The 26,292-nt window shown below is 40.3% G+C and overlaps 2 protein-coding genes across 2 annotated transcripts in view; one reads left to right on the top strand and one right to left on the bottom strand.

Moving 5' to 3' along the window:
- Positions 1 to 665: 665 nt before the first annotated feature.
- LOC111550098 lies at positions 666 to 3,075 on the bottom strand. The gene has a single exon (XM_023223354.2). It carries the CDS (start codon positions 3,049 to 3,051, stop codon positions 2,680 to 2,682), a length of 372 nt encoding a protein of 123 aa, XP_023079122.1. The 5' UTR covers positions 3,052 to 3,075; the 3' UTR covers positions 666 to 2,679.
- A 259-nt stretch (positions 3,076 to 3,334) lies between these two features.
- The window catches only part of PPM1L (protein phosphatase, Mg2+/Mn2+ dependent 1L), a 330,002-nt gene continuing 307,044 nt past the window's right edge, over positions 3,335 to 26,292 (top strand). The window contains exon 1 of the mRNA XM_023223353.1: positions 3,335 to 3,946. Within this exon, the coding sequence (XP_023079121.1) occupies positions 3,548 to 3,946 (399 nt within the window). The 5' untranslated portion in view covers positions 3,335 to 3,547. The remainder of the gene's footprint in view (positions 3,947 to 26,292) is intronic.

Here is a 26,292-nt window from a genome sequence, read left to right as displayed (position 1 = left end):
ATTTGTATAATGCATATTTTATGGTACCTCTTTCCTCTGTGAAATTTTAACACTATTTTACTTTAGCAACACATCTCTTAGGTGTTTATTAAAGAAGTACACTTTACTTGCACCTGTTTTCTGCCCCACAGGTATTCTCAATGGGTGAGGTAAATACTCATGGTGAAGTGCTTATCCCAAAGGCTAAAAACAGAATTGAGGAATAAGAATACATGCATTCTTTTTGAGATTTCTGTAACAGAAATCTAGTGAAATATTAGTGGAGAGGCATAAAAATCAGAATAATCATCTCTAGTATCACTGGGCAATAATAGATGTTAGAGTATTGAACTGGTAATCAAAAGAACTGAATTTGAATGTATAACCTCTTATTTGCTGAATAGTGATATTCACTTAACATCTTTGTGCTTCACTTTCCTCATAAACAGAGATAATAACTTCTATCTTCCTCAGAGGATTGTTAGGAGAATGAAAATAACATTGCCATACATGAAAAACCTTTATAATCCTCACGAATATGCAAATGTTAGTTTGTCACTAGAGGAAGGTCTTTTTTCTTTTTGTAATATATTAAAATTCACAGTAAACTATAACAGAGTTTATTTAGGCATTTTTGGAAATTGCCACATAAATCACATGAATTTTTTAATAAGAAAATGCCTATAGGGTCTGCATGGAAAAATATTTTATTGATTTTCACAGATGAACACTTAGATGTAAATGTCAAAGCATATTTCCACCAAATCTTCAGGATATTTAGATTTGTTAATTAATTCATCAAGTCAAGCCTTGCTATGAAACCTCCAGGGAGATCATCAGTATGGTGATCTCTCTTCTTTACTTAGTTATGGGGGAAGAAGTCATGTCTCTAATGAGTGTCTGTTCTGCTCTCATCAATATAGGAACGTAGTGGACAGACTGGATGGGCCTTTGGGTTTGGAATTTTACTGCTTGCTACTCCAGGGCCTAGTTTGATTTGTAGTTCTGTAATTTCTATCAGCTTATCTGCAAGTTGCCTTTGCCACAGTGAAACGGATCCATGTACAGAAAGACTGACAATGCACCCAAAAGTGATTTGATAATTTACAGTAAGAAATATTGTAAATTTACCTTCAAAATGACACTAATGCATTACTTTTCTTTCTAGTTCCTAAAGGCTCTTTAATTCATTATCTCATTTTGGAACGTCTTGACAGAATGACTGAATTTATTTTAAACTGTTTATTTTCTCGATTTATCAGATGAAAATACCTGAAATGTAAAGCAGGACAGGAGACTATATCCTAGTTGTGAAAAATAACATACTGTTAGCAGTTCTTATCTCCTTCCTGTCTTTTGTACGCATGTTTATATTATTGAGATTATAACGTATATGCCATTTAAATGCTTACATTTTCATTTTTTTCTGCCTATGGTGGAAATATATAGCTTTTGTGGAAACTTTAGAAAAGTGTGGAAAACAGACAAAAGTCTAAAGCAGAAAATGAAAGCGGCATATAATCTACTACTGTACTAATGATTAACCACTGGGAACATTTTAGTGTATTTCCTTCCAGGACTTCTTATTTTTTATTTTTAGAAAAGGAATGGGGATCACATCGAGGCAGAAGTGTTTGTTGGGCGACAGACACTGGCTTGGTTGGGATCAAGCAGCCTCTCTGCTCTTCAGCACAGCGGACTGGAAGAAGCAGATCAGCACTCTTCTTCCTGGACAGGGGTAATGAAAATGAGTATTTTCCTTCAAAGCTCACTTGTTTCCGTATTTTAAGCGGACGTGGACATTGTTCTTTTCTCGTGCCTTCCCACCTTCAAGACCCACCAACACCCGCCTGCCTACATTTCGAGTTATCCTCCTCGGCTCCTACAAGCCCGCACTCTTCTCCAGGGCCGCTACTCTCCGCTCATCCAGACTGCCGCCCCAAACTGAGCCTTCTTCCTGAGATGACCGAGGAGGTGGAGGGAGACCACCACTTCCGAGCTTCCAAGGGACCTTCAAACCTGAACCGCAGAGTCAGAGCCCTCGCCCCGTAGAAGAGTCAGGAGCGCCCCGAGGCCCCCATCGGAAGCTTCGTGCCTTCCCGTGGAAAAGTCGCGAGCAGGCAAGGCCTTCGTGGCCGCTGAGTCCCCTGCTCCAGGGGCGGCGGCCGCTCTCAGAAAGAGCTGCCCTTCTCGTCCCTCCCGAGGTTATCGTCAGAGTGCACTTCCTTGGGGAAACAGAGGTCATTCTCTCGAGTCCCCCCTTTCTGCTGCTCTCGGGAGGAAGAAGGTCGCTAGACCCAGGCTAGCTCCCCGACTCTCGAGAGAGCCGGGAAGGCCTCTGTTGCTGAACGCCGAGACCGCGGCCAGCGGCCGGGTAATCTCCCTATCGCTTTGCAAGCCGGCAGAAGTGCGTCCCTTCTCGCTTGCCTTATGCCTGGCGAAGAGGGGACCGCACTACCGTGCTGCCGCCGAAGGGGGGAACGCTCACGTGCAACTCTCGGCTTCCCAGTGAGCAGGAGTAGCTCCTGGAAAACCAACGCTAAGACTAGCAGGGTCAGTATTAGCTTGTCTTAGGAGCCGGCACAGGGGGAAGGAACAACCATTCGCAAGAGCTAGATAGCTGACCTCCCTCTTTTCTCCCCCTTGGCTGGCCTGGACCGCCTGGGGCTGCGAGCGCGCACCAGCGGCCGCGGAACTTGCTCAGCCTCTGACAGCTCGGTGGGCACACCTCCGGGTGCTGAGTCCCGACTCAAGGGGCGGGACGGGGCGGGGTGAGCGCGCGCGGGGCGGAGCGCGCGCGAGCCAGGACGCGAGGAGGGAGCGCGCGAGTGAAGCCGAGCCGAGCCGATCCGGGAGGTGCCTGGGGAGCGGCAGGCAGAGCCCAGCCGGCCGCCTGCGGCTCAGTACTGATCGTGCCGCGTCGCCGGGCTCTGCGTACCCCTGCCTCTGCCCAGGCATCCGCAAAACTTTTATTCTCTGGGGCCCCCGGGGGTGTGTGAAGGAATTGGAACGTTCGGCCATCTCCGCGCTCCGCGCTCCGCTGTCTGCGGCGGCGACCGAGGGGACCTGCATCCCTGGTCCGCCGGGCTGTGGAGCCCTGCGCCTCACCTGCTGATCGCTCCCGGGAGTCTCGAAGGGGCACCCCCGGAGGGACTGCGCGGGCGCTGGCGCCCCTGAACTCTCCCGCTCACCGCGGCAGACCAGCCCGGCGCAACTTTAACTTGATTCCTCTTGCCCAATCGGGGCACCCGCGGCTGCTGCTGCGGCTGCTGCTGCTACGGCTGCCGCCGCTGTCTCACAAAGGGGCTGAGGAGGGGAGGCGGCGCGGGCGGCAGGGACGGGCCTTCGGGCCGCCGAGGCGGGGAGACAAAAGGGAAGCTGCCTGTGCTCGCGCTGCCCGCTCGGAGCCGCCTGCTCGGCTGCCTCCGGCTGGGTTCCGCGAGCCTCGCCCCCACCCTCGGGCACTGCTCCACCTCCCTCCCGGCTGGCTGTCCCCGCAGTGCTCCCGGACCCGGCGAGGCTTCGGGGCGCGCGTCGCTGGTGGTGGTTGAGGCTCTAGCGATAATAAATGATAGAGGATACAATGACTTTGCTGTCTCTGCTGGGTCGCATCATGCGCTACTTCTTACTGAGACCCGAGACGCTTTTCCTGCTGTGCATCAGCTTGGCTCTGTGGAGTTACTTCTTCCACACCGACGAGGTGAAGACCATCGTGAAGTCCAGCCGGGACGCTGTGAAAATGGTGAAGGGCAAGGTAGCCGAGATCATGCAGAACGATCGACTCGGGGGGCTTGATGTGCTGGAGGCCGAGTTTTCCAAGACCTGGGAGTTCAAGAGCCACAACGTGGCGGTGTACTCCATCCAGGGCCGGAGAGACCACATGGAGGACCGCTTCGAAGTTCTCACGGATCTGGCCAACAAGACGCACCCGTCCATCTTCGGGATCTTCGACGGGCACGGGGGAGAGGTAGGAGCTACCCGGGGCTTTGTATTTGTGTCTGTGTATATATCGTGTGCGTGTGTGCGTGCCTGTGTGTGTGTGTGTGTGTGTGTGTATAAACAGGACAGCGTGTGCGCAGCGGGAGAGGATCTGGGTGCGAGGGGCGTGGTGATGACACCATGGTACCTGGCTGGACAAATGCGGCTCAAGTTGCCAAAAGCACTGCTGGATCCAGACTTCTTGGGGCTGAGGGTCCACTTTAGGGAAAGGAGAGTCATCCACAGCATATTTGTTGCTACTTAATACGAGGTTCCCAAGGCTGGAACCCAGCAAACACTGTGCTAGCTTAGCAAGGAGAATTAATGGTATCTCCAGTGAACTTTGGTCCCAGACCCCAGTGCCTTTGTTCTGGGATTTGAGTTGAACTAGGCACAGACAAGGAAGACAACATCTTTTATGCTTCATTAGGAAAAGAGACTATACCTGCAGAGCGAGCTCACTGAGGGTGAAGGAAGCTGTGACTCCCTCCCATCGCCTTCACTCTAGGGAGGAATCCGAGGGGCTGCTCTGCGCTTCTTTCCAACTCTATCAACTTTACAAGTGCAATCCGGCCAATTGACAGGAGCGCCTCGCTGACCGCTTGTTTTTACCAGGATCTCAGAGCAGGACCTAGATGCCCCTGGCCTTTACAGATGTGGCTATGCCCGCAAAGGAGGCGGTGCCTTGACCTCACCCTTGCGCCCTGGCGGGCTTGGGGGTGCAGAAGTCGCCCTGCTTCTAGATTCCTTTGTTTGTGGTTCATCTGGAAACAGGAGATAGCTAGAGGCCGGTTCAGTTCCCTCTCCCACATTTCAGCAGCACCCGGGTTGTGTGCCGAGGCCCAGATTTCCTGGAGGTTAGGCAAGGGTTGGCTCTGATCCTTGCGCATTGGCCCAGGCAAAGTGAGAGGCAAATGTGGCTCTAGCGCCATGCTCCAAAGAACGCTGGACCAATCACCCCATCTCTCAATTTGGCAGTTTGTAACGGGTTCTTTGGCGCATACTCTTTGTTTTCCCTTTTGGCAGCATACTTTTCTTATTCTTAACCCCTTCCTGTTTTTGATTACACCCTTCCCCTGAACTCCCATACAAGTTTTTCCCCAACTTTCTTCTCTGCCCTCTGATCTCTGGGTAGGCTGTAGGGAACTGTAGGGACTGCCATTCTTTTTCAAGCATTTGCTTGTTCTTTGGCCTTTGTTTTGGGTAAACATTGAGAAAGCTTTCAACTGGATATCTTATCTACATTCCTCACCCACCACTCTGCTAATCTTTTCGTGCTACTGTGCCTACCTGCCTTGTAGAACCAACTTTGCCAAGAATGACAAACTTAGTAGGAAAACTCATTTGGTAGAACTGAAATCAGTTTTTGCCATTTTCCATCCACCCTAGCTTTTTTTATATTCTGCTTTTTCAGAATGCAAGTTTCTCACTGGTTATAAATTTGTAACCTCTTGGGTAGTGTTGGGATCCCCTCCCCTTGGTCACAGAGTAAGTGAAAGATGTAAAATTAATTGAGGGAAAAGAGGCTGTGTACATGGGCAAAAACACGCCTTAATGACAAAGTTGCCAGTATAATGGCTGATTTGTCTTCTTGGCTTGAAGTAGACTATCTGTATTTTCATTTTTTTGTGCCTAAATTCAATCAGGGCGAAGGAAGCTGTGATTCCTTCCTTTGTAAATCATTTAATAAGCTTATATTTATTATGTATTTTTATATTAAAATTGGTGGCTGGTAATAATCTGCTTCTGGTCTTAGAAAGCACAGTCTTAATTTTATTAAAGATTTGGTTGTAATAGTAATGTGGTGAAATTTTGGGTTGTGGTTGTCTGGGTGTGATGCATTGGCATAGTTTTAGCCTTGGGTGAAAAAAGTGTAAGTGATTGGGTGATTTAAATTTTTTTTTCTTTTAAGTTGATACTGTAAAACCTGAAATGTGCAGACCAAAACACTTTTCAGGTTGAAAATTTTCTAGTGCTATCTTGTGGTAAAGGTACCCTCCAGAAAAGGGACACGATAAATGCTTTCATTTTACTGAAAGTATTTTACACGTACATGTCTTGTCATTAAATTTTTTAACAACAAATGAAAAGATGATCATTGTTAGCCAAACCATGAAATACTTTTCTTTGTGCCTTACATTAAAAAGCATGCTGTTTGCAAAATAATTGATATTATCAGTACTCTTAAAAATAGAATACTTGTTCTGTTCACAATCTCTTACTGTATGTAGCCAGTTAGTTCATTTTGGCTTTGTTTTAGGGCAAAATAAGGGAAGTGCTACAAAAGGAGTTACTTAGTTGCTATTGGGAGTATAACGGTGACAGATAATATTAGGTAATTTCTCTCTTGCTTTTTCTTGATATATAATCATTCAAAATCCTACCATCGAATTCTTGTGTGTTGTTTAGCTCCTTTAACATTCACCAGAGGAGGGTGCCACTGTTTGATTTTAGTATAGATGATGTTAGCTCCTGTCACAAAAGAGGAAGCTTTTTCTGAACTTTCTATTATTTATGTATATTCTGTCTCTAGAATGGTACAGAAGATAAATGAGGAGTTTAATTTTAATTCTAATAACTCACACTAATAAGGTAGGCCATCAAAAACTAGGGCCCATCTATAATTGTAGTGCTCTTTACATGCAGAGGAGATATTACCTTGTATATCCTTCTATTATCTGTTTCATCTGTTTATATTAATTTCATCCCCCACCCTTTTTTTTTTCTTTTAAGCTGAGATGCTGATAGCTGGAGAAGTTGTGACCTTCCTAAGGCTATGTGTTTAGTTCAAGGCCTTTTGTTGATCTCCATATGAAACCACTGGACAAATTGGCTTGAATATTTACCTAGATAGATGGTGCCCTGGTGATACAAGGGTGAATGAAATATAACCCCTATCCTCAAAAAGTTTCAGTCAAATGAGAGAGATAGACCTCTATACCAAAAATTATAGTCATGGTACACTTAGAGTGTTATGGTAGCACAGAGGAGGCACATTTAAATCAGATTGGGAGGTAGGAAGGCCCAGGAAAAAACACCTTGAAGATATTGTTTACTTCTAGATTAGAAACATAGGTTTTGACTTGTGATCTGGCTTTGAATCTGTGCTCTGCTTTATAGTAGCTGCAACATTGGACAAGTCGCTAAAACAACTTTATCTGGGAGTTTATTATTTAGAAAATAGGGATAATAATGTGTGTAAGGTGCATCTTCATCAGTTGTATTATACCCTGTCTAGAGAAGTACCTAATGGAGAGAAGGATATGGAGAGGAAAGGCTAAGAAGACCAAGAAGTCTGCAGGGCTGGGGCAGCAATATTCAAGGGAGAGAGACTCTTCCTGTGCGAGCCACAGCTTTGATCACTATGAAGATGTATGTAGTGCAAGGATAATTTATTAGGTATCTCCCAAACTCTCTATATCTCAAGGTTCTAACTTTCAGAGGACTTCTGATTACTAATTCAGGATTTCAGTTATCCAGATATTTGAGAAAACTGTGTCGTGGCTTCAGGTGTACATTTTCTTACAGTCAAAGGAATATTCTCTATGATTAATTAGTAAGTTGGTATTCTGATTTGTACTTCAGCCTCTTATGATTTGGGTTATCATGAGGTAGTTCCTCTTGGGCATATTTAACTGTGGATTCTTTGGCAAAGATATGTCTCTGGACTTTTTATGCTGAGGACCAGACTCTGTAGGGCTGTGTCTTCTTCTAGGTGGATGAGATTTTAAAGAGCCTTATCTCAGTGGTCCTACAGACCAGCTTCCTCCCTTGATTCTAGCCATGATACTGTGTGTGGATGGTTCACTGTGTGTGTATGTGTCTAAAGGTATGGCAGTGATTGTTTTCTTATATAACAAGATCAAAACAACAAAAAGGTAAAAAGGAGTTCGTTATATAAATTGATGTAGAAAGATTATTTTAAGATAAAAATGATTTTTATCTAGGAAAATCATTGTTTTTGTGCTTGTAATTTTTATCTACAGGCAAAAGGTGTTTTGTTGTTGTTGTTGTTGATTTCTAGTTTTTTAATACTATCTAGAAGAAATATCACTAAATCCTTTGGCACCTCTATCAATGTTCATGGATGAAGCCTAGCTAGAAGAATAGATTGTTATGTGCTCCATATGTTCATGAGCATTACTTTATTAAAGATCTTATGTGTCTTGACAATTGACACACAGCTTGGCCAGTGGTTAAAGCCTAGAGTTCTACATTTTGCATGAGGGAGAAGCCGTACTTCAGGCACTTGCCAGGGACTGCAGTCTTGAGGCTCAGCACTTCTCAGCAGCTCAGAAAATAAACTGCTTATGGAGGGTTGCCTGAAGAATATATATATATATATAGTCTGATTCTTTGGATCAGTGGTTCTTAACTTTTCTTGAGTCATGCTGCTCTTTGAGAATGTTATGAAACTACAGACATATTCGCCAGAAAAAAGTACATGCATATCAAATTTTCTTTGTAGTTTCAGAGACAAGTGGATACATGAAGCCTCTGGATTTCAGGTTAGTCTAGATAGAATAAAATCTGGTTTTGATACGTCTAGATCTGCAAGGAACTGTGTATCTGAACCCCTTGCTTGGCCTTCCTGCTTTCCTCTCCATCATTTGCTTTTATTGAATTGTTTGCTGTCATTTGCCTATGAGGGTTGTTTGGAGGAATAGTCTCCTCAGCTCTGAGAAATCAACTGCAAGAATGTTGTTGAGAAAATCGTTTGTTATATTATATAGTCTCATTTTAATGAGGACTGAGGGAGAAACATTACTCTATTACCTATTTATCTTTTCTTTTTTTTTTTTTGAGACGGAGTCTCGCTTTGTCGCCCGGGCCGGAGTGCAGTGGCCGGATCTCAGCTCACTGCAAGCTCCGCCTCCCAGGTTTACGCCATTCTCCTGCCTCAGCCTCCTGAGTAGCTGGGACTACAGGCGCCCGCCATGTAGCCCGGCTAGTTTTTTGTATTTTTAGTAGAGACGGGGTTTCACAGTGTTAGCCAGGATGGTCTCGATCTCCTGACCTCGTGATCCACCCGTCTTGGCCTCCAAAGTGCTGGGATTACAGGCTTGAGCTACCGCGCCCGGCCACCTATTTATCTTAAGGAGGCTGAATTATGTAACTGATTGGGCCATCCTGGGTTTGTTGGCTGCTACAAGTATTAAGAGCCAAACCTCTGACCTACCTCTGGCAAATGTGCAGACTTTTAGGGAATACATTCATCTGGTACATGAACCTCACTCCTAGGAAAGCTTATCTTTCCTACACTCAATTTTCCTTTATCCCATTTGTATTAGCCTGTTTTCTGCTGATAAAGACATACCTGAGGCTGGGCAATTTACAAGAGAAAGAGGTTTAATGGACTTATGGTTCCACGTGGCTGGGGAAGCCTCAGAGTCATGGTGGAAGGTGAAAGGCGACGTGTCTCACATGGTGGCAGACAGGAGAAGAAGAAGGCTTGTGGAGGGAAACTTCCCCTTATATAATCATCAGATCTGTGAGACTTATTCACTATCACGAGAACAGTGTAGGAAAGACCTGCCCGCATGTTTCAAATTACCTCTTACCCGGTCCCTCCCACAGCACCTGTGAATTCAAGATGAGATTTGGATGGGGACACAGCCAAACCATATCACCATTTTTCTCTTCTCTTAGATATGTCATTTTAGCTTGTATTATATGTATTTATGTAAGTTTCATTAGATCCTTCTGAAATAAGATACACGTCTGAATAAATAAATTATGAGTGGCACAGTGAATGATCTGCTTTTCAGACATTATAGCTGCTGTTAGTAAATGTTCGACTTTCACATTATGATGTACCAGAGGCCTAGGGATTTTGTGTGGATAAGTGCCTTATGATTTAAGAGAAGATTCTGATTATTTTGGTTTAATATGGCACATTAAAGTTTCTGCAAAAAATTTTTTTTTCAATGAAACTCTCTTTCCTATGCCTGTGTTTGAAGACCTTTTTGTATGGGAATGTAGGAACCTGACTGCTGACCTTGCTGCATCTTCTGAACAGGTTGTTAAGAAATTTGGTTCAATTAAGCCAACATTTTCTGTATAGTCTGGCACCTGGAAAAGCAGCGTTATGCTCTGTGTGATGTCTAAAAATGATTTGGTGCATTCTGTACCCTCAGGGAGCTCTCTGTCTACTTGGAGAGATGAGCGTTTAAAAAAAAAATAGCAGAGTTACAAGATGCCTGCCACCTACAAGTGTGTGATGGCTTGACTGAAGGAGCTTGGGGAATTTTGGGTAATTTTGAAGAGGAACTGACATTGAATTGTGTCCTAGCATTTCTGTAGACAGCGATTGGGTGGAGGAAGGAGGGGAAGATGACATTAGAGGTTGAGGGAAAAATATGGAAATGGTACAGAGCAAATACAATGCAGGTACCATTGGAAGAAGGCAGGTAGTCTTATTTGTCAGGAGTAGGCTTTCCGCAATGGTAATCATTCTAGAAGCTCATTCATTATTTTTTTCCATATTCAAGTACCCTTTGTGTTTTGATATACTTAACATTATTTTTAAATTAACTGTTTTTTAATGTTAAGTTTATTTATTTGAAAAAGAAACTTCCTATCAGCACTAGGAGTGGAAAAATCCATGAAATGAAATTCTTGGCCTTTAACCTGCTGAGATGCTGTCTCCATCTTGATGGAGTAGAATGATTCTAAAAAGATTTATCTCGTAGTCTCTGGTTGTCTCTAGAGTTCCTCTATCCTCCTCTCCTTGCTTTTTTATGAGGAGAAAAGGTGGCTTTTAAAATTTAATTGCCAGCCATAATTTTAAGCAGGGCAGCCTGCTTGCTCCCTTTGCAGGTGGAGAGCACTTCCAGTGATGCTACTTTGTGAGGAGCTCTGGTTTGGAGGATCCCTTTCCACTGTGACTTATGTGACAGAAAATTTTATTTGTATCATGCCTCCATGGGAAACACAGAGTTATGGGTAGTGTTCCAGCATAAATTCCATCTTCATTTTTAATACAGGTAAATGGGAAGAGATTATAGGCATAAAACTGATGTTTTTCTAGCTAGTTTAAAAAAATAAATAATTCACAACTAAGGTACTTGAACCATTATGGATAACAAATTGCTTGTGACATAACTTACAATGACAAAAATATACCAGTATGCTAGGTCCCCCTGTTGAAGAGCCATGGCCTGGGGTTTGGGATACACACAGGTGAGGAGAGTGGGAGATGCTGCTGGAACTACTGTTAGCACTATTATTGAAGCCGTGCCAAGGAGCCTGGGCCATGTTCTGTATATATTGGAGAGCTACTGTATAGGAATGGCATAAAATCCATGCTTTAGTAATCCTGCTCCTCTAAACTGTATGGAGGATTGATGTGAACTAACAAGAAAGAAGTATGAGGGGAGAGGGTCAATTGGGAAGCTTGAGACAGAGCTGTGAAGGTGAAACCCAGGAATGTGGGCCATTGTTGAAAGAGAGGGAGAGGATGGGATGGGAGTGGATAACTCTTGAGGTGGTAAGACTGATGTCAGGGTTTCCATAACTTTTGTTACCATTTTAGTAATTCTTCTTAATGAATGTTAAAATAAATCTACAGCAAGTCAAATATATTTTAAAGTAAACTAATTTTAAAATTATAAAAATAATATGACTCCATGATGGATATTATAGAAAACAAGAAACATTCCTTCAAATCTTACTACCCTGTCACTTCTACTGTTATATTTTTGGTGTATTGCTTGCTGGTCTTTTTGTTTGTTTGTTTGTTTCTTTTTTGGCGGGGGGGTGGACAGGATCTGGCTTTGTTGCTGAGGCTGGATTGCAGTAGCACGATCATAGCTTACTACAGCCACAAACTCCTGGACTCACATGATCCTCCTGCCTCAGCCTCCTGAATAGCTGGGACTATAGGCATGTGCCACTGTGCCCAGCTTCACCTTTTTTAAAACAGTATGCATTTTAAATATAATTTTACGTAATTATAAAAATATACATATGTAGATTTAAATCTTGTTTTTCTTTGTATAATTCTATAAACATACTGTCATTTTGCCCTATAATGCTTTATATTTGATTTTTTTTAAATTTAATTCTGTCTCTCTCTCTCTCTTTTTTTTTTTTTTTTAAGACGGTGTCTCGTTCTGTGCCATGCTGGAGTGCAATGGTGCGATCTAGGCTCACTGTAACCTCCGTCTCCTGGGTTCAAGTGATTCTCCTGTCTTAGCCTCCCGAGTAGCTGGGACCGCAGGCACCCACCACCACGCCCAGCTAATTTTTGTATTTTTTAATAGAGACAGGGTTTCACCATGTTGGCCAAGCTGGTCATGAACTCCTGACCTCAGGCAATCCGCCCGCCTCAGCCTCCCAAAGTGCTGGGATTACAGGCATGTGCCACCGCGCCCTGCCTGTTTTAATTCTTTACATTTATATTTTGAATATGTTTTTTAGTGATAGAGCAATGTTTTATTGAGTAGATATTTGAGAAATTACTCAACTGCTTCCTTATTGGTATACACTTAGGCTTCTCTAACTTCTTACCGTTGTAAATACCATTGTAATAAATCTTTTTGTGCTTCTACTGTAGTTTGGATTATTTCTCTAGGGTGGGTTTCCAGAAGTGGGATTTCTGGATCAAAGGAGTAAAGGAGAAGCCACCATTATTGATGGTAATAATAATTGCTGACATTCATTGAATATGTATAATATGCCAGGCAGTATTTATAACTTTATATGTGTTATCTAATTTTAATTCTGATAAGAGTTTATGAGGTAGGTACTATATTATCCCCCATTTTGTAGGTGTAGAAATTAAGGCACTGAGAGGTTAAGTAATTTGCCCATGGTCTCTCACAGCTTGTGGGTGGTGAAACTAGGGTTTGAAACTGCGATTCAGACTTAAGAGCTCCCTGCCTCCAAAGCCTGTACCATCAGTTTTTGGTTGACGCCCTACAGAGCTCCTGATTTGGTCAATGAACTGCTGATAACATTGTTATGTGGACACTGCCTAGTCTTTTCGATTTGCTTAGTGGGACTTTGGTTTTCTCATATGACTGTGACAGGTGGTGGTGTTTTTGAAAACCCTATGCTGCTAACCTTGGTAGGTTGATCTTGTAATTACCTAGAAAAGTCCTGTAGTTAAAAAAGATTGGGGTCAGAAGTCAGAGCAGATGATGCTTCACATTCAAACATCTGTTCTCATCTACCCTGCTTCTTTGCTGGCAGAATCTCTATCCCACTACAGAAAATCTGCAGTATTTTTGCCTGTTGGTCATGAAAGGCTTTCATAGAAATTATAGTGGTATTAGCATAACCAGTCACAATAAACAAAAATGATTTATGTTTTATTTTACTTCAAAGTACCAAAGGCTTGACTTCAGGATCAGTATGTAGGAGTGTGGATGTGTTTGCATAATTTTTCTTTATATTCAAGCTTTGACTTTTTTTTTCTTTTTCAGGATCAAAACAGCTTCCTATTACATATATTGTTAATTTCAAACAGCAAATATCATTTTCTCATTTGTTTATAATACCGAGTTGGTTTGTTTAGTTTGAGTGGATGCTAATTCTGTGTTTTCATTCTAGAAGGCTACTTAATACATTATTTTCGTAGCCAACCTTAAGTCAAGCCAAGCTTTGGTTATAGCTAGTTATAATCTGTTTTTAATAGAAATCTTCAAAGTTTAAACAAAAGAAGCCATCCTTTTCAAAATAGTTAATGTAATGATAATCCCTTTTATAGCTTTGTTTTGTAATTTTAGGCCCTCCTTTGAAAAGTACAGAGCATTTTTATTAATATTTATGTAGTTAAAAATCATGCATATTGATAAACTAATATATTTTCAATAAAGTTGAAGTCTATGCTATGAAAAACTGCTTAAAAAGTGAAGATGTGTGATATGGTCTGGGTCTGGGTCCCCACCGAAATCTCACCTTGTATTGTAATTTCCATGTGTTGAGGGAGGGACCTAGTAGGAGGTGAAGAGGGGGTTGGGGGGATTAGATCATTAGATATGGGGATTAGATCATTAGATCATTAGACCCCCTTGCTGTTCTCATGATAGTGTTCTCAAGAGATCTGATGGTTTTATAAGAGGTGTTTCCCCTCTTTGCACTTCTCATTCACTCTCCTGCCACTCTGTGAAGAGGTGATTTCCACCGTGATTGTAAGTTTCCTGAGGCCTCCCCAGTCATGTGGAACTGTGAGTCCATTAAGTCTCTTTTCTTTATAAATTACCCAGTCTCAGGTATTTCTTCATAGCAGCGTTAGAATGGACTAATACAAAATGATATTTTACTTCTGAAATGAAAGAAGCTACAAGCCTTGATCACTTGATCTCTCTGGAGTTTTTTTTTTTTTTCCCCTTCTCTTTTTCTGTTTCTTGAGAATAGGGCCTAATTTAATGGAACCTTAGCTGCTTCCAGCTTTTCTGGAATTAAGGAGGGGCTTGATACTTGAGTCTGTTAAGATCGAGACTTAACCCACTTTCTTCCATTCCTAGAAGACAAGAGAGTTCCTGTCCGCCACTGGGCCTGAGGCTCCTGAAGCCAAGTTTGGGGCCATTGCATATCATAGTGCAAGATGTACACTGTATAGTGCTACTAGGTGGGGAGACATTATTTTCTAATGTGTGCAGAACTGTCTGCTCCCCAAGCTAGACATCTGTGGGTCTACAATAACTTGGAAACTTTTCTAGTTTGTACAGAAGCTAAAGGCACCATAGCAGTAGGCTGTATTTCTGAGACTCACAGACTTTTTACCATACCATTGGTGCCCTCCATGTCCTGCTCTTGTATGAGCAGTTAACAGATAATGATCTTTGTGTCTTAGTTTCTTTTTCTTTTCTTTTTCTCTTTTCTTTTTTTTTTTTTGGTCTAGGGTCTCACTCTGTCACCCAGGCTGGAGGGCAGTGGCACCATCTCAGTTCACTGCAAACTCCACCTCCCAGGCTCAAGTGATCCTCCCACCTCAGCCTCCCAAGGAGCTGGGACTACAGGTGCGTGCCACCATGCCTGGTTGATTTTTTGTATTTTTGGTAGAGATGAGGTTTTGCCATGTTACCCAGGCTGATCTTGAACTCCTGAGCTCAGATGATCCACCCGCCTTGGCCTCCCAAAGTGCTGGGATTACAGGTGTGAGCCACTGCGCCCAGCCTGTGTGTCTTAGTTTCTAAATCAAAGACCAGTTGTCTATTGCATGTCAGTAAACCTTGTGACTTCTCTGGAGTAGTAAATACTTATTTGCATTTGCTTTTCAACATTAATATTGCAAATTTTGGTCACTATAAATGTGAGTGGTGGTTTAATGCCCTGTAGCAGTAAATCTTAAATATTTCAAATTGTATTTTTAAGAAGAGGGTTTATATTCAGCACTACTCTTGAACAGCAAAGTTTTTAATCTAAAATATGGTATAAAAATTTATTCTCTTAGTTATGAGATTGCAATAGGGCAGAAACTGTTTTATTCTGATAAGTGTATACAATTTCTTTTTAATCTAGTAAGTGCTTTCATTTATCATTTTTAATTAAATGAATTAATTTTCAGTTAAATTAGTCACTGGATATTTTCTGGCCAAATAAGTCTCTTAATGACACTGTTAGGATTTTATGGAAATTGAGACATAGCAGGATCTTTGATCAGAGTGTTTATCTTTTTGCTCCATAGATAATGAAGTGCATTTTCTATAACAGCTGGTTTATGTAGTTATATGATAGATATGTTCCAGAGTTTGAGATTAAGAAGTTTTTACTTCTGTTTTATTTTAGCACTTAGATGTTTTTCTAAATTTGTCTTTCTGAGTTTTCTCTCTAGATAGGTCTGGCAGGGATTTTTGAATTGTCATGTAATCCAAATATAGTGCCTAAGGCTTCACAGCTACATGAAATATCTATTTTTAAAGACTTTCATCAAGGAGATTCCACATTTTCCCTGGAGAATTTTTTTCACTATCCTTTCTCTTAAGAAATTCATCTCTATATGTGAGCTAGGTCCCTCTGGTTTAAGACTATTTCTTCTAGTCTGGCTTCATCAGAGAGAGATAAATAAAGATTAGATTGTTACCATTTTAAAAGTGGTAAAACTATGATATTAATAATTTTTATCTTCCCCTCAAATTAAATATTAACATTAAATTTATGTGAGAAGTACTCATCTCAAAAAGAGGGAAATTCAATGTAATTTCTACCAAAGACAGAATAGTTTCTAGATAATCAGTAGTGGCTTCTGTTTGTAAAGAGCTAGTCTGGCAATAAGGAAATGTCTTCTTACAGATCGGTTAGTTTTGTCTATCATAAGTCTCTGTTGTCAGAGACTTATGCTACAGGTGGAGTGGGTTCTAGCTGGCCACCTAGATGGTACATTATTGGGAAGTTTTTGGTTGCAAGTGACAGAAAACTCAAGTAGAAGCAGATTAAGCACTGGAGACAGTTATTATTTCACATAACAAAAAGGCCCCAAAGAGGCTTTTGATCTAGCAGCTCAATGACTTCAAGGCTCTGGTTCAGTGTCTCAGAAATTCTCTTCAGTTTTCCCTCATGGTTGCAAGATGTGATACTCTGAACTGCTGCTGTCATCTTTGTATAACTACATCCAGAGACATAAACAGGAAATTATACCTGTCTCGTTCTTCTTTAAGCTTCAGGAAACCTCTCTAGAAAGTACTCTTCATATCTTATAGGCCATAGTTGTATCACATGTTCATACCTAAACCAACGACTTGGTCATGGGAATGTGATCAGCGTGATTAGCCTTGACCCATCATAATTCATCCTGGATCTGAGGGGGAGCCCAGCCTCTGGAGGACATGACAACTTAGAAAGGTGAACAAAACTGGAATTGTATTAGCTAGGAAGAAGGAGAAGTGGAAATGGTTGTTGGGTGAGCCACACCGGTGAGAATATTGCTTGTTCTGCATGTTAGCAACCTCATTGGAGAATGTTGCTGTAAAGTGTATAACACTGATGTGGGGGAAAATAAACTTTAGAGGACTTCAGAAAAGAGTAAGCCTTCTTATTTTTTGATTGCCTTAGGGATGGTTTTATTTGGGAGCTGAGACATAAATTTGGTATTTCAGGGTCCCATCAAGTCTTAAGAAACTGCTAGTAGGTATTAGGTTGGTGCAAACGTAATTGCAGTTTTTGCCATTAGTTTTCTAACTCAGGTTTTTCCTCTGCTGTGTGAACTAGTGATCAGGAGGGGTCTGAGTGTTTGGAGAACAACGAGATGGGTTTTTTTTTTCTCTAATATATAACTGTCTCTTCACTATACTTAGTGCTGCTGATGAATGTGGAAATATTATAGTAGTTCTTCTGTTGGCTATCCATTTTTACTTTACTATCTCCTGTTTTAGACAGTGAATTTGTTGGTCAAATTCAGTAGGATTTTTGTTCTTTAATTACTAGATATTGTATTATTTTGTTTTAAAATATTCGAGTCTACTCCAGGCCAAAGAGGGGATTTCTGGGAGGGTACGACTTTTTGTACCCATTTCGGAGGGGGACAACCTTGCAATGGTCTAGGCTACAGTGAGAGGAGAGTGTAAAAGACTTTTCAGTAGGCCAAATGAGTGCACTTGGAGTAAATTCTGTGTATGAGGATGAAGTACTCATCCTTCTGCTGCTACTATAAACTGATTACGATGAGGCCATCTTTTCATTATGTTTTCTGGTGTGATTATTGTCAATTTATAAAAATGCTTACTGACTCAACTTCCTATTTAGCTTTAGTAGCATTTCTGGTGATTCATTCTCTCCCACCTTTCTTTTCTCTCTTTCTTTCTTTCTTTTTTTAAAGATATGCCATCATATTGACTACAGATAATATAATTTTGTCTCCTACTTTCTAGATAGTTGTATTTTATTGTTTTTGTTTTCTGCCTCATTTCATTAACCAGAACTAAAAGAACAATTTTTTTTTAATACTGATGATAGTGGATGTTATCATATTCCCATGTTTGAGATTATTTAAAAAGTTTGAGATAAAGAGAATGTAAAAATGCCTTCAGTTTATGGATAATGGGGTAAATTTTCTTTACTGATGTAATGAAAGATGAAAACCAGTAGAAAGTAAGGGCCAAAGAAGAAAGGATATTTAAAGTATAATAATATAGAGAATTAATAATCACAGGGTGGACTAGAACTTATGTAGATGTAATGGTAAAAACCAGCATGCATCGATTACTTACTGGGAAGAACAGATACTGTAGTTTTTTCTTTGGAGGAAAGTATCATCATTAGATCTATCTGAAGGAAATGACCTAGAAAGCATTAGTCTAAACAATAGGCAGAATATCTGACTGCACAGGATAATGATTCTGCAGGTTGAAACACCTAACGAGGTATGCTTAGGAATCCTGCCCTCTGGTTTCAGAAAAGTGGGAGCTCTGGAGCCATCTTGCCCTGGCACTTCTGCTGATTTTGGTGAAGGTCATCCTTATTTTTTCTAGGATTTCCTGTGCATAAGATCCTTGCCCTACTTTCTACTACCTGTCCTGTAAAGAAACAGTGGCTGCTTGCAGAGGAGTCTCATACTGAGTGAGGTTAGGTCCTGAGTTGGTATAAAAGACAAAGTCATGTCTAGTCAAAATCTCTCTTGAAAGATCCCTCAAATTGCCCATAAAGAACAGTGTATACGATTTTGCACATCTTACTGTGTAGAGTAATATGTGATTATAAATGTGTAATACCCAAAGTTAAAATTTATTCCAAAGAATAAAGTATATGCATGTAAAATGTAGTTTTATAGTGTTTTAAATGATGTAGAAGAGTATTTTGCATTTGTATAAATTGTGAATGGTACCATTTCACTACACCTTCTATAAAATAATAATACTTTGATATTTTCAGGCAACTTTCAGGAATTCTTCTTTTCTTCTTTTTTTGAGACAGGTCTCACTCTGTCACTCAGGCTGGAGCGCAGTGGCGAGATCTCGGCTCACTGCAATTGCTGCCTCCCAGACTCAGGTGATCCTGCCATCACAATCTCCTGACACACAACTACACCTGGATTATTTATTTATTTATTTATTTAGTGGAAATGGGGTTTCACCATGTTGCCCAGGCTGGTCTTGAACTCCTGAGCTCAAGCAATCTGCCCTCTTTGGCCTCTCAAAGTATGGGGATTATAGTCACGAGTCACTAAGCCCGGATTTTTTTTTTTTTTTCAAAGAACAGCATATTAAATATTTCTATGCGTGATCAGTTGGAGGAAATTTAGCCTCTTAAAGTTTTAAAGATACAAAGCAGAATAAGCATGTGACTTTTGAGTTGGGAGTAAGATTAATTTATTCTGATTATATTTTGATAGTCAGTTTTAGGAAGATAATTGTAATGCCATATTGAATGCTTTATTTTTAATCTAAGTGCCAGCCATAGCTTTGACACCAGATGGGAATATAGAGATGGGCACTCAGCCTGGTAATTTATATTCTAAATACGTGGAAAAAGTATATATTTGCTTTTTTTTTTTTCTTCTCCATGGCTTGAAACCTTGGAGGATTTTATTCTCTAATGATTTCAGAAGAGAGACCAATTGGGGATTCTGACCTTTTCCCTACTTTTCTGGAACTCTTCTGAACATCTGATATGGTACCTTCAGGCCTGACCTGTTTTTATAAATGCCTGGGCCGGGATTTGTCTAAGAGCGAGACTCACAAAGCAGCAAATAATTTTTGGAAACGAAGCTCATATTTTTAACATGTAGGGAGACCTGAGCGTCTGCTGCTGAAGAAGTCATGGGGTAAAGAACTGGGATCCCGACAGTGGTCAGAGAAGATCTCTATACCTTCATATTAGGGCCACAGGCCCTGCTCTGATTCATGGAACTGCATAGAGACAGAAATTGTTTATCCCCAAAGGATTATGTAATGCAAACAGATTTAGACATGAAACAGTACAAGCAGGCGCATACTTGGGAAACATTTCTTAAAAGGGAATTCTTTGGAGAAAAAGACAGCTAGTTTTTACTTTCCTCTCAAAAATAGGATGACAACGGGAGTGCTTGGCTGGTGTTCCTCCTTTACCAAAAAGTGGTCCTCACTCCTTAGCCTCCACGGTGGCTTTATGATATAGGGATAAGGTCATCTAATACGTAGTTCATATTCAAATTTTGCCAATTTATCTGGCTATTCTTTTAAAAATATCTGTACTGAAGTATGATACATACAATAAACTGTACATGCTTAATATATGCAGTTTGATCAGTTTTGTATATACCCATGAAACCATTGTTACAATTAAGATAGTGAACATATCCATCACCTTTGAAAGTTTCTTCATACTCCTTGGTAATTCCTATCTTTTTTCATTCTCCTACCCTTCTGCTTCATCTCACGGCAACCATTAATCTACTTTCTGTCACTATAGACTAGTTTGCATTTTGTAAAACTTTATATAAATAGAAATATGCAGTATGTAGTCTTTTTTCCTGGCCTTTTTTTTCTCAGCACAATTATTTTGAGATGCATCCCTGTTGTTCCACTTATCAATATTTCATTCATTTTTATTGCTGAATAGTATCCCATTGTATGGATATATATCAAAATTTGTTTGTTCATTCACTTAGTGGACATTTGAGTTGTTTGAGTTTTTAGCTATGAACCTTCATGTACAAGCCTTTGTATGGACATATGCTTTTATTTCTCTTGGGTAAATACCTAGCAGAAGAATGGCTGGATTGTGTGGTAGGTGTATGTTAACTTCTTAAGAAACTGCTCAACTGTTTTCCAAAATGGTTTTCCAGATGTTCTACATCCTCACTAATCTTTTTAATTTTAGCCATCGTAGAAGGTGTGAAGCAGTATCTCAATATGGTTTTAGTTTGCATTTTCCTCATAACTAATGATGTAGAGCATATTTTCATGTATATGTTGGAAGATGTCCCTCTTTTGAAGAGATAGAGAGGAACAGTTATCAAATTATGATTATCTTGTAAAATCTGACTTTTGTCCTTGCCCCTATAATATGAGTGAAAAGAGAGAAAAAAAGGCAAAAGGGAAAGGGGTGATTGGCCTGACTCTCTCTTACTGCAAGGAAAGAGGCTGAGAAATACAGCCTAGAAATAAGTGTGGAGAGACGTTGTGCGGACTAACCAGGGAATCAGATGGAAACAAGGAGGGCAGAAAAGAAAGATTAGGGCCTGTGCCACTGCCGTCAGTGTGTATTACCAGATTCTTCTGATTTCTTAAAGCCTTGTTTTCTTGCATTCCAGGTTAAAAATCTGAAAGAGACTTCTCTTAGAAAAGTGCCGAGGGAAGCATGGACTATTTACATGGTGTCTGCTTTCTTCCTACTTACCTCATTTCCTTTTTCCATCTGATACTTTCTCGGACTTGAGTTTTTGAAGATCTCTAGGAACCTGTTTTCAGCTCTCATCTTTGATTTTTTTGTTGGATCTTACTTTCTTGACCACCTCTCTTCCAGAGACTCTCCTCCTTGGTTTTAATGACGCTACCTATGTTTCTCTGCTCCTTCTTTGACTTCTAGGACGGCTTCACTTCCTTCATGAGCCTGGGTTTCAAGGATGGCTGTGCTCAGTGTGTTGGTCTCATTTTGTTTCTTTGCATCAGAATCTTTGGAACTTCTATGGATTCAGCCATCCTTTCTGAGCACAGGACTCCCCTTCCTATCAATAGCCCACATCTTTACATGCTGACTTTACCATTTTCTTTCTGGATGTCACATTGATAACAACCTGCCTGAAACTAAATTTGCCTCTTTTTCCCTAGATTAATTTCCTCTCCAGAGTTGTCTTTTCTTCTCATGGTCGTGCCTTCATTCTCTCAGTCTGCCACTCTTGAAGCTGCTGTGTCATCTTTTCCTTCTTCCTTCTTCATGCAAGTCTGTGAGCATTTCTGTGCCTGTCACTCCTGTCTCCATCTTTATGGAGACATGCCATAAAGATGGTACTGCCACCATGCTAATTCAGGCTTTCAACACTTTAAGGAGGATTGTGACAGTGGCCTCCTCACTTGGCATCTCTCTTCTTCAATCCACTCAGTGATGTCTCTGATAGATCAATCTTCTATTAATAAACCAACTGGATTATATATTGTTTCTTTTTTTTAAAAAAAAAAAAAACCTCTGATTTCCAGCAACCATGATTTATTTCTCTGAAATTTTGGATTCTCATAATAGTATCCCTGACTCCTTTATCTTATTTAATCTTACCTTCTGTTGTTTGCCTATGCAAAAGTCTGCACTACAACAAAAATAGTCTCTATTGTTCACTGAATACCTGATGGATACCCATGCCTGCTGCCGCTTTGTTAACACATAGCCATGGGGAAGAGGATGTCTTGTTCTTATTTCAAGGCTCCCCTCAATTTCCTGCTCTTCCATAAAATCTTGCTTGGTCATGTCAGCAATCTCCTTTGAATTTATGGTCTGTTATAGGCAATCAAACATTTTGTGTTATTGTTTGTTTTTAATGTACTTTTCCTCTCCAACCAGGGTTCACCTTTCTTGAGTTTCACATCTCTATTGTGTTCCAGTGATAATGATACCTTGCAATAATTCTAAAAATAATGATGTCTAACAAATGAAAAGGGAATACCAAGCTGTCTGATTGCATTTGCTGTCACTTATATCTGTGGGAAATCAAAGGGCTTTGCTCATTCTGACTGTTAAGTGTCTATAACATGCCAGGTACTTGTAGTGGTACCTCACAAAATCCTCATGGCGTTTGAGGCAGCGGTTGTTATCCCCATTTTACAGTTGGGGAAACTGAAGCTCAGACTACTGTGTGCCCAGGGTTACACAACAGCTAAATGGAAGAGCTGAGATTACAGTATTTCCCATGTCTGTCTGATTCCAAAAGCTATCCTGTTCTGGTCCCATGCTCTCCTTTGCTGTGTGCCAATAGGCCTGGTTTGTTAAGGCATTCATATAGGGGTTACACCGTTAGCACTCAGTTTCTAGCATTGTAGATGATCTATGGGAAATATTTCAAGGTTATGGGAATGGAATTAAGTTGAGGAGATAATTTATTTATACCATTCACTCATATTTATTCTCTTTGTTTTTCTTATTACCCCTCACAGCTCCTGCAATGTATGGTCTATCCAAAAGCCCTTTAAATAATGACCAGGAAAAATATAGATTAAATATGCATATAGGATTCTGAAGGTCATCCTAGGCAAGTGGTTTTCATCATTTTGACAGGTAACTCTATTTCTGGTGTGAGGCAAGAGGTTTGAGAATTGGGGGCTGGCTCCTCAGAGGAAGCTAGGCAATACTCTCAGATTTAACTCAGCCTGCCATTGAAAAGGTGGTTCAATTATTTGGTTGGGAGTGTTATAGATTGCAATACATTACACATGCCTCAATTTTCAAACATAAGTGCAAGAACACGTCCTCAAAAGTTCAGTCTAGAGTTTCTCTTCCCCTAAGGATCATGCAAAATAAAATTAAACATAGTATTTAGTGGATATCAAAAAATGGGGAAATGTAAATAAACCATATCAACTCCCTGGGGGCAGAAACAGTGATTTATAGACTTGAGATTTAGAACTCAAACATTCTTGGTTTGTACTCAAGGAAGACTGTCATTAGATAAGTTGCATGGCAGAACAGAACAGAGCTTACTGATAGTAAGGTAGGAATACCTTATTAGAAATACTTACTAGAAATACTTAGAAAGAAATAAAAATTATCACCTTTATCTGATTTTACCTAATGTCATCTCTCTCTCGCTTTATATATGTGTATATATTTGTTTCTTCTACATTAACTATTAAGTTAAAGGAATTACATTTTAGAAAATGTTGATTATGAGGAAATAGTAGAATTCTCATGTACAAAATGGACATTTTCTACTTTGGGGGGCTTTATGAATCATACTGAAAATGAGAATAACTCAGTTCTTAACACATAACACCAGCAGCTACCTCTTAGCTCTTCCAGCCATGGGAAACAGAAGTTGCTTTGTGTGTGTGTGTATGTGTGTTTACTCATGCAGTTATTGCTAATCACCATACTAGAGAAAGATGGTCTCATAGGATGAAAATATGATGTTCCCTTAAGGATTAGGTTAAACTTCCCTTAGCAGTGTTGAATCTAAACTGAAAAACATTTTTGTCTTCCTTAAATTGAGTAGGAGTTATGGCTATGAATATTTAGAGTTTTATCATGCCTATGATTTTATGGTTTACTTACTGTATGTCCACTTTCAGAGATACTGTACTACCTTGGTGGCTTTTTTTTTTTTTTTTTGAGATGGAGTCTCATTCTGTCACCCAGGCTATAGTGCAATGGCATGATCTCGGCTCACTGCAACCTCTACCTCTGTGTTCAAACGATTCTCCTGCGTCAGCCTCCTGAGTAACTGGGACTACAGACACACGCCACCATGCTCAGATAATTTTTGTATTTTTAGTAGAGATGGTTTCACCATGTTGGTCAGGCTGGTCTCGAACTCCTGACCTGATGATCCACCCACCTCGGCCTCCCAAAGTGCTGGGATTACAGGCGTGAGCCACCATGCCCAGCCCTTGGTGGCTTTTATAGAGTGGGTGCCCTATAAATGTTTGTCAGATTAATCTCATCATGGAATCAGAGAAGATTAATACTATGAAGGGTCTTTGTTAACCTTTCCATTTTTTCTAGTATGAAAGTTTAAGCTAAATAATTTCTGCTGGGCATGGTGGCTCATGCCTGTAACTGTAGCACTTTGGGAGGCCAAAGTGGGAAGATTGCTTGAAGCCAGGAGTTCAAGACCAGCCTGAGCATCAGAGTGAGACCTCATCCCTACAAAAAATTAAATATAGGCATGGTGGTGCACACCTGTAGTCCCAGCTACTTGTGAGGATGATGCTGAGGTTGCTTGAGCCTAGGAGTTCGATGTTGCAGTGAGCCATGATCACACCGCTGCACTCCAGCCTGGGTGATAGAGCAAGACCTTATCTATGTAAAAAAATTAAATACATAATTTTTGATATGTGCTCTTTTTTAATTGTGGTAAAAATCATGTAACAAAATTTATCATTATAACCATTTTTAAGTGTACAGTTCAGTAGTGTTATATATGTTCACATTGTTATGCAATAGCTATCTAGAAGTTTTTTATCTTGGAGAACTGCAACTCTCTACCTGTTAAACAACTCCTCATTTTTTCCTCCCTGTAGCCCCCTGATAATCATTATTCTACTTTCTAATTCTGTGAATTTGACTACCACTGCATATAAGTGGAATCATTCAGTATCTGTCTTTTTTGTGACTGGATTATTTCACTTGGTATAATGTCCTAAAGATTCGTCTATCTTGTAACATGTAACAGGATTTCTTTCATTTTTAAGGCCAAATAATATTCCATTGTGTGTATATATCACGTTTTGTTTATCCATTCATTCATCGATTGATATTTGAGTTGCTTATACTTCTTGGCTATTGTGAATAGTCCTAGGAAAGTGGGTGTGCAAATATGTATTTGAGATACTACTTTCAATTCTTTTGGATATATTTATACCTAGAAGTAGGATTGCTGGATCATGTGGTAGTTCTATTTTTAATTTTGAGAAACTGCCATGCTGTTTTCCATAGTAGTTGTACCATTTTACACTCCTGCCAACAGTGCACAAAAGTTCCAGTTTCTCAACATCCTTGGCAATACTTGATATTTTATAATTTTTTGAGAGCAGCCATTTTTAATGACTGTGATAGCTCATTGTGGTTTTGATTTGCATTTTCTCTAATGATTTGTGCAGCTGAACGTTTTTATCTGCTTGTTAACCATCATTTTATATGCTTGTTGGCTTTCTGTATGTCATCTTTGGAGAAATATTATTTAAGTTTTTTGCCCATTTTAAAATAATTTTTTTTTTCACTGTTGAGTGGTAGTTCTTTATGTAGTCTGGATATTAATCTCTTATAAGATAGATTATTTGCTAATACTTTCTCATATATTTCTAATATATTTTTGTAACTTTTTATTTTGATATAATTTCAAACTTAAAAGAAAGTTGCAAGACTAGTACAAGGAACTCCTGTGTACCCTTTGTTCAAAGTCCTCATTGTTTTTTTTTAAGTAGCATCTGGGTACTTGACATTATGTTGAGCCAATAAGCACACTGAATTACTTGCGGCTGTGGGAGAGATAAAAATACAAAAGTGGTCCCTTTCTGAATATGCAAAACAAATAGGAATGTTCATGAAACAACAAGTACAGATGAGATTAAGATAGAATAACTTGAATTGTTAGAACTGGAGACCTGTCCCAGTGGTTCTCAACATGGGTTCATTTGCCCTCACAAGGGGATTTTTGATAATGCTTCAAGACATATGGTTGTCACAGGGTTGTCACAGCTGTGGGGAGCATGGGGGAAAGTTGTCCTACTGGTGTCCAATGTGTAGAGGCCAGAAATGCTACTAAAT

The sequence above is a fragment of the Piliocolobus tephrosceles genome, chromosome 2, assembly GCF_002776525.5.
Source record: "Piliocolobus tephrosceles isolate RC106 chromosome 2, ASM277652v3, whole genome shotgun sequence".
NCBI lineage: Eukaryota > Metazoa > Chordata > Mammalia > Primates > Cercopithecidae > Piliocolobus > Piliocolobus tephrosceles.
This window is presented reverse-complemented; position numbering and strand designations above follow the sequence as displayed.

Bases quoted from the DNA above. Each gene is read 5' to 3' on its own strand.
- LOC111550098 (XM_023223354.2), bottom strand. From the start codon at position 3,051: ATGCAGGTCCCCTCGGTCGCCGCCGCAGACAGCGGAGCGCGGAGCGCG.